The 14,205-nt window shown below is 40.7% G+C and overlaps 1 protein-coding gene across 2 annotated transcripts in view; it reads left to right on the forward strand.

The window, feature by feature from the left end:
* Window positions 1-14,205, forward strand: part of COPA (COPI coat complex subunit alpha) — a 63,135-nt gene that overhangs the window by 8,368 nt on the left and 40,562 nt on the right. For both annotated transcript variants that reach the window (XM_066261663.1, XM_066261664.1), the window contains exons 4-8: window positions 889-969; window positions 1,300-1,376; window positions 2,096-2,205; window positions 6,457-6,566; window positions 8,642-8,741. In XM_066261663.1, the coding sequence (XP_066117760.1) occupies window positions 889-969; window positions 1,300-1,376; window positions 2,096-2,205; window positions 6,457-6,566; window positions 8,642-8,741 (478 nt within the window). The remainder of the gene's footprint in view (window positions 1-888; window positions 970-1,299; window positions 1,377-2,095; window positions 2,206-6,456; window positions 6,567-8,641; window positions 8,742-14,205) is intronic.

Consider the following 14,205-nt stretch of genomic DNA (forward strand, 5'->3'; position numbering starts at 1 on the left):
ATATTGGCATCATTGGCCACCAAGTTAAGAATCTTAAGAGATGATGATATATATTATTTCCTTTGGTGTTGTTATTTATCCTACTTTTTTTTTAAGCCTGAGCTAAAATGATCTGTAGAGTACTAAGCAATCTGTATTAAAGCTGAGAACAATTATGCAGTAGAAAGAAGAGCTTCAAGTTAAGCCTGGAAGCATCTTGTCTCCTGTTACTGTATGGAGATGGTTTCTCCCCAAAGAAAGGAAAAAATTTTTCCCATAGTTTTAGCTTTAGGTTTTCTCTAGCTTTGCTCTTTTTTTCCCTCCATATGTTATTTGGTCTTACTTCCCTCCCTGTTTAAACAAGACTTCCCATCTTGGCCCTGGCCAGTTGGCTCAGTGGTAGAGCATCAACCCGGTGTGTGAATGTCCTGAGTTCGATTCCCAGTGAGGGCACACAGGAGAAGTGCCATCTGCCTCTTCACCCTTTCCCTTCTCCTTTCTCTCTCTCTCTCTCTCTCTCTCTCTCTCTCTCTTCTCCTCCTGCAGCCAAGGCTCCATTGGAGCAAAGTTGGCCCAGGCGCTAAGGATGGCTCCAATGCTTCCACCTCAGGCGCTAGAATAGCTCTGGTTGCAACAGAGCAACGCCCCAGATGGGCAGAGCATCGCCCCCTGGTGGGCATGCCGGGTGGATCCCAGTCAGACGCATGCAGGAATCTGTCTCTGCCTCCCTGCCTCTCACTTCAGAAAAATACAAATAAATAAACAAACAAACAAGACTCCCCAGCAAGACTTTCTGCTTATTTAGAAGTGCACAAATATAAATTTAAACTTGTTTGTTAAGAAACCTGAGTCTTTTAGAGGTTCAAGGCTCTCAGGTTCTACTCCTTAGCTATATTTCTTTTTTTGCAGGTTTGGAATTACAAGCTTCGGCGTTGTCTCTTCACATTGCTAGGGCACTTAGACTACATACGTACCACATTTTTTCATCATGTAAGTAGCCATGGTGCCTTTCCTTTTAGAGCATTTTCAGTTTCCCTGTGGGAGTCATCTTCTTGTTCCTCAAGAACCCATACATTGATAACAGAATTATGTTATTGGAGTGATTCTTCTAGGATCTCTGTTATGTTGACCTTCCTGCTTTGTTTGCTTCTGTAAAAAAAACTTAGGGTTAAATTGAATTAAATCAAGAGCAGCATTCCCTTTACTAATATATCTGAGATGTTAGACAATAGAATGCTCCCTCCAAAGAGAGAAGTGATTACAGGAGCTAGAAGAAACACTTGTTTAATGTTCTAACCCTTCATCTGGAATATCTTTCAGGAATATCCTTGGATTTTGAGTGCCTCAGATGATCAGACCATCCGAGTGTGGAACTGGCAGTCTAGAACCTGTGTCTGGTAAAGCAGGAAACAGAGGGATCAAAAAGTGTCTTCATTCTTCTTAGTGTTTTTATAATCAATTTATCTTTAGAATAATCATCTCCCTCCCCCAATGAACAGTGTCTGCTGATTAGTAACTGATTGTACTTGTAAGATGCTTTTACATATAAAATGATAACTATAAAAGCAATTTTGTGAGTTATATACAAATCTGGATTTTCTGATCATTTCTTACCAGAGATAGGAGGTCATATAGCTAAGTTTTTAGACCAAAACCTTTATTGGATTTCAGTTCTGTACTTGTGAAACCTGACTGAACATATAGACCTCTTTCTTGCTTTGTGTTTGGCCTTGAGCTTTCCATGAAGATATAAGGATCATTTAAAATGATGCTCCTTATGAGGGATATTTCACTCAAATTTAACAATTTCCAGTATGAATTACTAAGATTCCATTTGATATTTTAATATGTCTTTAAGAGGATAGGTGTGCTATCTCAGTTCTCTTGGAATCAATAATATCAAATTCTAGAGCATTGGAGGTAAGAAGAGAGCTATTGTTAAAACAGCTGAACTTGCTTACTATTATTAGTTCTGAATTGTTAGCTGACTTGTCTTTGCCTTGATGAAAGTATAATTGGATTGGCATCTGTTGAATATGGAGAATGTATTTAGCATGTAGGAGTCTGGTGATTCCTGTCTCTAATTTGATATTGTCTTTCTTTTTTCTTCTTGCAGTGTTTTAACAGGGCACAACCATTATGTAATGTGTGCTCAGTTCCACCCCTCAGAGGACCTGGTTGTATCAGCCAGCTTGGACCAGACTGTGCGTGTTTGGGATATTTCTGGTGAGCTGCCCAAGTGCAGGGGAAAACGTAATTATGTCTGGCACAAAACGTCAATTGCTTAAAATGTTCTGAGGGCAGTTGGCTTAGCACAGGAAAATTTAGACTATTCTCTTCTCATATAATAACATTTTGTTTCTGAGGATATTAAATCTGATATGATGGTCTTCGTGGTAGAGGTATTTCCTAAGAAAAATGGTTCTAGAAAATTATTCAATATGAAGAAAATTGTACTTTTTAGTTGGATCAGTTTTAGTTAAAATCTATATACCATTGGCAGTGTTTGATTAAGAGTCAAGCTTTACACTAAAATTTGTTTTTAAATCTTTGCCAAAACAATTTTGGGGAATAAATTAGAACAGGGAAACAGAACTCATGGATCCTGTGGCCTCTTTTAGAAATAGGAAACTCACCCTGGCCAGTTGGCTCAGTGGTAGAGCATTGGCCCAGTATGTGGATGTCCCAGTTTGGTCAGGGCACACAGGAGACGCAACCATCTGCTTTGCCACCCCTTCCCCTTGTCTCTCTTTTTTCTCTCTCCCCTTCCTGCAGCCATGGCTCAAAAGGTTCGAGCAAGTTGGACCCGGGTGCTGAGGATGGCTCCATGGCCTGGTTTCAGGTGCTAAAATATAGTTCAGTTGCCAAGAACAGAACAACAGCCTCAGATGGGCAGAGCATCGCCCAGTAGGGGGCTTGCTGGGTGGATTCCTGTCGGTGCATATACAGGAGTCTGTCTCTCTGCCTCCGTGCTTCTCACTTAATTAAAAAAAAGAAAGAAAGAAATAGGAAAATCTTTTATGTTTCTTTTAGTGTAAGGAACATGGGCAGGTGCAATGGGGGTGGGGGATTGTGGTATGTCCAGAATACCTTATACTATTAGAATAGACTTCTAGGACTAGAAACTAAAATAACTTACAGATTTTAGATAGTTGGGATAATCTCTTTTTTCACAGTTGATACAGTTTAATTTTGTGATAGGGTTTGTTTTTTTATTAGGGAGAAAGGCAGATGGACAGACAGGGACAGAAACAGACAGGAAAAGAGATGAGAAGCATCATTTCTTTGTTGTGACACCTTAGTTGTTCATTGATTGCTTTCTCATATGTACCTTGACGGAGGGGCTTCAGCCGAGCCAGTGACCTTGGGCTTCAAGCTAGCGAACTTTGAGCTCAAGCCAGTGACCATGGGTCATGTTTGTGCATGGTGTGTATCAAACTGGTCCATTCTGAGAGTGTCTTTTCCTCCCTCTGGGTTTGAGTAGCTGCTATAGAAGTTTTCTATCTGTTGTTCAGTCCTACTGAGTGACTTGTCAAAGGCTCAAACATTTCTCCTCTAAGTATCTTTTCACTGCTTGTCAATATTCATCTGTCTGTATTTGCCCTTCCCCTTTTCCTGGATCATTACAAGCAAGTGCAACAAAGGCTTCCGCTCTCTCATACAGCTTTCCCTTTTAATGTATATTGAAGCTTTTCAGAGGGGAAGCTCTTAACAGCTGTCTGTTTTTGTATCTTTGAATCTGTTTCATACTGCAGACTCTGAAAAAGTTGGTAGATCCCATTAAAGGGACAAGTGAAATAAATGAAAGGCACCCCTGTGATAATGTATTTATGAAGCTTTGGGGGAGTGCTTTTTTTTTTTCTTTTAAGCATCGTTATTTTTCTCTACCTTTTGGCTAAATGTTCATCTTAGACGGGACAAGATAATTAAAACTGCCGTGTCCTTTAAGCACTTGATTCTTCAATACTAATGTTTATATGCCTCTGCATAAAAAAAAAAGATTATGATTCTGATACAGTGAAAATAAATATTATCATTAACCTTAAATGTTTGTATTTTCCTACAGATGCCAAAATTTAGGCTTAAAACTATTCAGATTTTATTTTCAGTGATAACTTTTATCTTTTTCCCCCTATTAAAGATATTTGGTTTCTATTTTACAAATTGCCAGATGGTTCCATTTTTCTCTATGCCTCCTAAAATACTTCAGAAGATAGGATGAGTCCCAATTCTATTATCGCATGTATAACTTGGTATAATTATGCCAGCTTGCCGGTCTCAAAAGGTTGTTATCAGGGTCAAATCACATAACATGTCAGAGTCCTTTGAAAACAACATAGTTCTTTTCATTTTTTTTTCTTTCTTTTTTTCCAAGTGAGAGGAGTGGAGATAAAGAGATAGACTCCTGCATGTGCCCCAACCGGGATCCACCCAGCAGCCCCCATCGAGGCCGTGCTCACAACCTGCCTGTGGCAGAGGCTCCACAGAGCCATCTTCAGTGCCCAGAGCCAATGTGCTCCAACCAATCAAGTCATTGCTGTGGGAGGGGAAGAGAGAGAAAAAGAAAAGGGTTAAGGGGAGGAGTGGAGAAGCAAGCAGATGGTTGCTTCTCCTGTGTGCCCTGACCGAGAATCGAACCTGGGACATCAACACACCAGGTCAACACTCTACCCCTGAGCCAACTGGCCAGGGCCAACAAAGTTATTTTCAAATGTAAGGTAGTAATATTGTTATACTTTTGGTTCTGACTATGGCACAATAGTTAGCTTTAAAAGATAAGTGTGTAGTTTTGCCATAAATTTGGGTTCTATACAAATAAGACTCTTAGTTTGAATAATTTTTAATTTTCAATTACAATATTATAGTAGTTTCAGATGTACAACCCAATCATTAGACATGTATATAACTTACTAAATGATCACCCCAATAAATCTAGTACCCATCTGACACTCTACATAGGTGTTACAATATTATTGACTATATTCCCTGTGCTTTACTTTACATCCCCATGACTATTCTATAGTCAATTTGTACTTCTTAATCCCTTTACCTTTTTTACCCATCCCCACAACTCCCTTCCCATCTGGCAAACGTCAGATGTTCTCTGTATCTATGAATCTGTTTCTATTCTGCTAGTTTATTTTTTTGTTTATATTTCACACTGAAGTGAAATCACTTCCACCATGCATGCTAGCCTTTTTCTGTCTGACTTATTTCACTTAGCACAATACCCTCTAGGCCCATCCATATTGTTGTGGATGGCAAGATTTCGTTCTTTTTTATGGCTGCAAATAAGACTCTTCTATATATAGAGGGGGGGGGGGGAGGCAGGGTGGCAATGAGACAGACTTCTGCATGTGCCCTGGCTGGGATCCACCTGACAAGCCCCCTACCAGACAGTGCTCTGCCCGTTTGGAGCTGCTGCTTGTTGCTCAGCAACCAAACTATTTTAGCACCTGAAGCAAGGCCATAGAGCCATCATCAGTGTCCAGGGCCAACTTGCTCGAACCTTTTGAGCCATGGCTGTGGGAGTAGAAGAGAGAGAAGAGGGAGAGGAAGGGGTGGAGAAACAGGTGGTTGTTTCTTCTGTGTGCCCTGGCTGTGAATTGAACCTGGGACTTCCACATGCTGGGCCAGTGCTCTACCACTGAGCCAACAGGACAGAGCCAAATAAGACTTCTTATTCTCATGTCTTTTTCCCATTGTTTTCAAATTATAGGCTAATTCCTACCAATAAAACTAGTCTCCAAAATTTTAATGGCAAAGTACATGTACTCAGATCTATCACCAGTCTTTTAAACAAGAGCTTAATGGGACATGACAGTCTGAATTATTTGTCCCCTGCCCAAGAGTCAAGTAGAAGACCTTAGTACATTTTTTTGCATAGGCTGTAGTTTTATAGTATTTTCCACCAATTAACTTTTATATTTAATAGGTCTAGTTTTCTTAACTCCTTTGGAACTTCCCTATGAGTTGCCTAAAAGCTTCCAGTGTAAGAAACACTGAGCTGTGGCCTCCCCAAATGGCTTTTCTCTGAAAACACTTTGAGATGATGAAAGTTAAACTGCTGTAGATTTCATAAAGTTGAAAGGGGGAAAGTGGAAATTGAATATTTATCTCTTGAGGCCACATTTTAAGAATGTAAATGAGCATTATCTCAAGTAGATAATTCTTGAGGTAAGGTTTATTGAAGAAATTAGCTGTGTTAGAAGTTTGGATTGTCCTATAGGAAGAAATCTCAGTAGTAGCTCTGTTAAGTGTTAAAGGTGCAGAAAAGAAGACAGTGAATATACTTCAATATTTTGAACATTTTTAGATAGAAATAGGAGCTCTAAAGTATCTTTTCTTCAGTCTCTAAATTTTTCTTCCTTTTCTTTAATGTTAGTCTATTACTGTACCTTTCTGTACTTCTGTAACTGTGCTGTTTTTGGTAATATTATATTTACGTCTTTCATCCCACTTCTTGCCCCTTCAAAGGTCTAAGAAAAAAGAACTTATCCCCTGGCGCAGTGGAGTCGGACGTGAGAGGAATAACTGGGGTTGATCTGTTTGGAACGACAGATGCAGTGGTGAAGCATGTACTGGAGGTACTTATCTTTACAGCTATCGGCTGGAAATGGGCTCTTCTCCAGGGAAGCGGTGACTGTGTCATTCATATGTTCATTTCTTCAACAACAGTTTATGCAGTGCTTATTAAGTGCCCAGCATTGTTTTGAGGCAGTGGAAACGGAAATGAAGTTTACATACCCTGTAAGGGAGAGTCATGTTACCTTATAAAAACAGTGGGAGAGGAGATAGCTGCCATACGCTCCATCACTATCCCAAAGTAGAGCCCAGCCTCAAGCCTCTTGTAAGGAAGGACAGGTGGTGGGTGGAAGAGGGGGATATTTACTCAAAGGAATTGAGAACCGACTATTTGTAAGTAACTTGCATGCATGGTGGGAAAATACAAAAGCATAAGAGAAAAAAGATTTTTTAAATATATCTAGTTTAATCTTTATAGTTATACATTAAAGTAGACATTGTTAGCCTCATTTTGCTGAAATGAGATTAAAAAATTGAGATTTAGAAAAATTAAGTGGTTTATCAAAGTTCATGTGTATCTAGTAAATGGATTTGAACTTACATCTTTCTGACTCCAAAGTCCACAGGCTTTTCACCACACAATATCTCTCAAAAACACTTAATTTGAAATTGCCTTATTTGTGATTATGTCTCAATAAAGTACAGCTATATAAATAGGGTATAATATCTTCTTTTTTTTTTTAGATAGGGAGAGGGTTACAGTTAGGGACAGACAGACAGGAAGGGAGAGAGATGAGAAGCATCAGTTCTTCATTGCAGCGCCTTAGTTGTTTGTTGATTGCTTTCTCATATATGCCTTGATGGGAGGTAACAGGCACTAGGGCAGAGCAAGTGACTCCTTGCTCAAGCCAGCGACCTTGAGCTTGAAGCCAGCAACCTTTGAACTCAAGCTAGCGACCATGGGGTCATGTCTATGATTCCATGCTCAAGCCAGCAACCCCACTCAAGCCGGATGGACCCGCACTCAAGCTGGGCAACCTTGGAGTTCCGAACCTCGGTCCTCCACATCCCACTCAGATGTTCTATCCACTGTGCCACCACCTGGTCAGGCGGGTATAATATATCTTAACATGAGCACTACTTAAACTTTATGGTCTGAGGATCTCTTTATACTTTTTTTTTTTTTTAGCGAGATAGAGATACAGGAAGGGAAAGAGATGAGGAGCATCAACTTGTAGTTGTGTCATTTTAGTCAGTCATTGATTGCTTCTCATATGTGCCTTGAAGGTGGGGGCCCTCTAGCCAAACCAGCGACCCCTTGCTTAAGCCAGCAACCTTTGGGCTGAAGCCAGTGACCATAATGTTATGTATATTATCCCACACTCAAGCTGGTGAGCCTGTGCTCAAGGCAGTGACCTCGGGGTTTTGAAACGGGGTCCTCAGCATCTCAGGTCAGCACTTTATCTACTGCACCACCACCAGTCAGGCCCTCTTTATACACTTAAAACTTATGGACCCCAAAGAGTTTTTGTTAATGTACATTATAGCTGTCAACTTTTGCCATATTTGAAATTAAAATTGAGAACTTTAAAAATATGATATATTTAAGTACACAATACATTAGCCGTCAAAGCAATGACATTACATGTCAGGTAGCCCCTGGAAAACTGGGCATTTATGAGAGAATAAGAATGAAAAGGCAAATGATGTCTTAATGTTATATGAAAATAGTTTTGATCTTGCAGATTTCCTAAAATGATCTTGATGATCATCCAAGAGTTTTCTGACTATACTTCTTCATTAAGTTATAAAATTGTTCTTTATTCTTGAGATGTTATAGTTGATTGGAAAAATTTATAAATAGCAAGGCAGTATATTACAAATGCAAATGAAGCTGAATTTGGGGGGAGCGGGTAGAAAAAATCCCATGAGAATTTGGGGATAATATTGGATAGCTTGACATGGTAGCTCTCATGTTCAAATCTTAGAACAGCATAGTCCCTTTAGTCTTTTCACATAAAGAGTAAAAATCAGAGACACATTTTATAGCCATCAGCATGATTCCTTGGTTTGCTTTGAGTAACAGACATTTACATTTACAGACGTTTTAGAAGAACCGGCTTCTTTTCTTCCACAGGGTCATGATCGTGGAGTAAACTGGGCAGCCTTCCATCCCACTATGCCCCTTATTGTATCTGGGGCAGATGACCGTCAAGTGAAGATCTGGCGCATGAATGGTGAGTGAATGGTGGTGGTATCACCATGATTAAAAACTGACTGCTGGCAAACAGGGCAAAGTAGTCAGGTCTTCTGGACTTACTGACCCATTTTGCTACCTTAGGTGGTTATGCTAATCCCAGGGGCATAAAAATTTCCTCATTCCCTGTTTTCTTGTGATGGCATCCTGATTTTGAGGATTATGAACTCAGTGAGAGTAAGAATTCATTCATTCAACAAATATTTATGTTTATTTTTTATTAAACTTACTGGGGTAACATTGGTTAACAAAATTATATAGGTTTCAAGTATTGATTTCTGTGATACATGATCTGTATATTATATTGTGTGCCCACCACCCAAAGTCAGATCATCTTCCATCACCATATATTTGCCTCCCTATACTCTTTACTACTCTCCCACCCCCCTTCCTTGTGGTAACCACCCATGCTGTTGTCTGTATCTATAAATTTCAGTTTTATATCCCACATCTGAGTGAAATCCTATGGTTCTTAGCTTTTTCTAACTGACTTATTTTGCCTAGCATAATGTTCTCAGGGTTCATCCATGTTGTCACAAATGCAGTATTTCTTTTTTTTTTTAATTAGCAAGAGAGAGGATGAAAAGCATCAATGCATAATTACATTACTTTAGTTGTTCATTGGTTGCTTCTTATACATGCCTTGACCAGGGGGCTCAAGCCAGTGACCTCGAGGTTTCGAACCTGGGACCTCAGCATCCCAGGTGGACCCTCTATCCACTATGACACCACCAGTCAGACTTTCATCTTCCCTTATGGCTGAGTAATATTCCATAGCTGTATATATCATATCTTCTTTATCCAGTCATCTATCGAAGGACACTTTGGTTATTTCCGTTGTCTTAGCCACTTTGAATGATGCAATGAACATGGGGTTGTGTATATCTTTGCCAATAAATGTTTTCAGGGTTTTCTGGTAGATATCTAGAAAAGGGGTTGCTGGGTCATATAGTAACTCTATTCTTAATTTTTTGAGGAGCCATCACTGTTTTCCATAATGACTGTACCAGTTTACATTCCCCCCAGCAGTGAATAAGGGTTCCTTTTTCTCTACAACCTCTCCAATACTTATTACTTGTCTTGTTGATAAGAATCATTCTAACAGATGTGAGGTGGTAGCTCATTATAGTTTTGATTTGCATTTCTCTAATAGCTAGTGAAGTTGAACATTTTTTTCATATATTTGTTGGCTATTTGTATGTCTTGGGAGAAATGTCTGTTCAGGTCCTCTGCCCCTTTTTTTAATTGGATTTGTTTGGTGTTGAGTTGTATGAGTTCTTTATTTTGTTTTTTGTTCCTGTTTATTTTTTGTGACAGAGAGAGGGACAGATAGGAACAGATAGACAGGAAGGGAAAGAGATGAGAAGCATCAATTCTTCATTGCAGCTTCTTAGTTGTTCATTGACTGCTTTCTCCTATGTGCCTTGACTGGAGGGTTACAGCAGAGTAAGTGACCCCTTGCTCAAGCCAATGATCTTGATGTCAAGCCAGCAACCTTGGGCTTCAAGCCAGCAACCGTGGGGTCATGTCTATGATCCCACACTCAAGCCAGCAACCCGCACTTAAACTGCTGAACCTGTGCTCAAGCCAGATGAGCCCGCACTCAAACCAGAAATTTCAGGGTTTCAAACTTGGGTCCTCCATGTCCCAGTCCAACGCTCTATCCACAGGGCGACTGCCTGGTCAGCCTATATATTTTTTTTTCCAGCCTATATTTTGGACATTAACCCCATGTTGAAGCTGTTGATCCATTTTGAGTTAATTTTTGTGCATGGGTACAAACTGTAGCGTAGCTTCATTCTTATGCAAGTGGCTTTTCAATTTTCCCAGCGCCATTTATCAAAAAGGCTTCCTTTTCTTCATTGTGTGTTTTTGGCTCCTTTGTTAAAAATTATTTGCCCATAGCCTTGGCCAGGTAACTCAGTTGATTAGTGTGTCCCAGTACACCAGTGGTTCTCAAACTTTTTGAAGTCAGGGTGCATTTAAAATCCTACAAATAATTGTAGGCACACTATATACAAATTTCTGAGAAATATGTTATAATAAGTCAGATATTAAAGCAAAATAATATAAAGTCCAAGCATGCTTTTATGATAATTAAACAAAATAAATACGACAAAATTAAATTTATTCTGACATTAAAAAAACATTTATGTTACATTTTCTGAGTTATGCTTTTTAGAATTCGTGAAAAAGAGAGGTTAAAAAACGACAAAAAAGTTATCTTTTTATATAGAGAGATACATTCTTAGTAAGATTTAGTAAATTCGGCAGGTCCCGGCATGAATGTGATAAGTTTTTTTATTCTTGTGTTTATGAGAAACATGAGCCTGATGTGTCCTAGCGATTTCTTCAATGTTTGGGCATGTATTTCAAAGGCAAACTCTCATTTTCTGGCCAATACATTGAAGAATTCCTTTCTTTTTACTCTTAATTGTGTTGAGTGCAGAAAACCCCCACCATACAGATCATCTTAACATTACACCAAACAAAGGATAGAAGAAACTTGTCTCCACTCTTTCCCTGGAACATGGGGGGTAGTGTAAACAATCCAGCACCACAGCTTAACAGCCTTTTGCAACCTAATCAGGCAAGTGAGGTGGGGGGTTGGGCAGACTGTCAGCTTACAGCCAATTCCCTGCACCTCTTGTCTCCCAAAAATCTAAACTCCAAAAACCCTGTTGGTATTTTGGTCCCCAACAAGCACATATTTTTCTGGAATACCATAGAGTGCACCTGGAAATCTAGGGTACACCAGTGCACCCTGGCACACACTTTGAGAACCCTGCAGTACACCAACATTCAGGGTTTGATCCCCAGTCAGGGCACACACAAGAATCAACCAATGAATGCATAAATATGTGGAACAACAAATTGATGATTCTCCCTTTCTGTCTCCATTCCTCTTTCTAAAATCAATCAACAAATGTAAAAAAATTTATTTGGACTTGCAGGGAGTGGGCGCAGGGAAAGAGGTGGCTGAGCACCTTGCTGCAGTGCAGGAGGGCTTGGGGATGTGGTGCGGCCACGCTGCCTCACCTGCCAAGTCTAAGCCACAGTGGCTGAGCTGCTGCCCCAGCTGCCAGCCGAGCAGCCACCCAGGTGAGCCTGCTGCGTGGGAAGATGGGCTGCAGCAGGAGCAGGGTGGATGCCATTGAGCCCCGCTACTACGAGAGCTGGACCCAGGATACAGTCCGCCTGGCTCACCTGCACCAACTCAAACATGCTGCCCAGCAACACTGCCCCTGACAGCAGCTGGAGGCTGGTGGCCTGCATGGGGTTATTTATTTACTATTATGCCATGCTGAGTCATATCCCATCATGCATCATGAAATCTGGCCCCTGCAATGGGTGGGGCTTGGGACAGGCAAACTCTTTTGTGGTGCCCTGCCAAACATCCGACAGCCCTGCCAGGCACGTGCTCCTGAAGACCTGCATCATTCACAGGAAGAACTCAGCTCAAGTCCCAGGATAGCAGTAGCCTAAAATTGGCAAGACTCTTAGATGGGCAGGATCATTTCAATTCTTTAGAAATTTCTATCAGTCTCAGGGGAGAGGGACGTTTCTGAAGATCAAGATGGAATCAAGGCTTTCTTGGAGGCATACTGGCAGTCCCTAGGGTCTTTAGAAAAGTGGCCTAGTTCCTGTAAATTTTTCATACTGGGAACTGAAAATCTTTAGTTAGAGTGGTCATTTGAGAAAACTATAAATCACCTGGATTTCAGCAACCCTGGGAGGTTAGCCAGGGTTCTTTATTCTTTTCTTCCTCTGTGCTCCCTTGTCTCACCCACCCCCACCAGTTCTCTACCCATGAACTCAGTCCCAGGTTTCTGGGGGACGCCTACTGGCTCACAGTGTTGTGGTAGGAAGCCAGAATGCCATTTTCCCCGTTTCCACCAACTCTTTTCAGATTGGGGACAAAAAGCAAAGGCTGGATTCAGAAGAATCCAGATTGTAAAATTATAAAAATGGCTTCATTACTAGAATTCCAAAGATGGAGAAGTCTCTGGAGGTCACCTATTCAAGGCAGGTGGGACTAAATTAAATTGCCCCAGTCTACATTCTCTCAACCACTTTATAGCTCTTACTTACCCCCAGTGCCTTCTGTCTTCAAAGGTTCTTTCTTTCTAAGCCCCTGGTCATTTGCCTTTACAATTGAAGCCACTTTCTGCTGGCCACCACAACCTCAGAAGTTACGAGGACAGGAAATGGATTCATCATCTCATGTCTTCTGTGCTAGCACCATAGGGAGCATGCCTTCTAGTGGAGGGCAAGTCACCTGACAGGTGCTTGCTCAGTAAATATTGATAGAAGAGGGGTATGTTTTTCTTTTAGTCCCACAAAGGAAAGAGCTTCTTACCTCCTCATTACTGAATAAGTGATCCTGAGCCTCTGCTTCCCATTACTGGAGATCATTTTCCACTAGCCAGAAGAATTCAGGCCCTGGCTGGTTGGCTCAGTGGTAGAGCATCTACCTGGCGTGTGTATGTCCTACGTTTGGTTCCTGGTCAGGGCACACAGGAAAAGTACCCATCTGCTTCTCCACACCTCGCCTTTTCACTTCTCTGTCTATCTCTTCACCTCCTGCAGCCATGACTCAATTGGAGCAAGTTGGCCCCAGGCATGAGGATGGCCCCATGGCCTCTGCTTCAGGTGGGAGAGCTTGGTTGCTGAGCAACAGAACGCCCCAGAGGGGCAGAACATCACCCCCTAGTGGGTTTACCGGGTGGATTCCCATCAGGGTACATGTGGGAGTCTGTCTCTGCCTCCCTGCCTCTAAATAAATAAATAAAAAGAAAAGAAAAGAAATTCAGTTAAGTTTTTAGATTCAGCTATTATGGTAGGCTTGGAATTAAAGACTTAGCTGAAGCCACAGTATCTGATATCCATTTCTTCCCTGTGTCACCCAGGCCTGTCTCTCTGTCACAGGCGGAAATTAAATTGGTCTGACATGATTTAGTTCTCATAAAATAAGTTTGCTGGATTGATTTTTACTTCTGTTGTCTGATGGGGGTCTCTCGAGAAGAAAGGGAGACTGAGGTTGCCATGCCCCAGCAGCTCAGTTGTTCCATATGTTTATAGCTTCTTAATCTTACTTTGATTTAATCACAAGTACCTTTAATTGCATCCTTAAACATCCCCTTTTGTACTGTTATTTTTTTTCTAATTTCTTTATAGAGTTAAACATTCCAAATTTCAAAAAATATTTGCTGATAATACATGTGGTTTTATTTCTGGGTTCTCAATTCTCTTTCATTGCTCTGTGTTTCTGTTTTTCTGCCAGTGTCATGCTGTTTTAATTATTATTGCTCTGTATTGAAGTCAGGTAGTGTGATAACTCTGGCTTAATTCTTTTTTTTCAGGATCACTGGCTATTTGGGATCCTTTGTGATTTCATACAAATCAGATAATTTTTTTGTTCTGTTTATTTAAAAATGACATTG

Source organism: Saccopteryx bilineata, chromosome 2, assembly GCF_036850765.1.
Source record: "Saccopteryx bilineata isolate mSacBil1 chromosome 2, mSacBil1_pri_phased_curated, whole genome shotgun sequence".
In the NCBI taxonomy this organism is placed as follows: Eukaryota; Metazoa; Chordata; class Mammalia; order Chiroptera; family Emballonuridae; genus Saccopteryx; species Saccopteryx bilineata.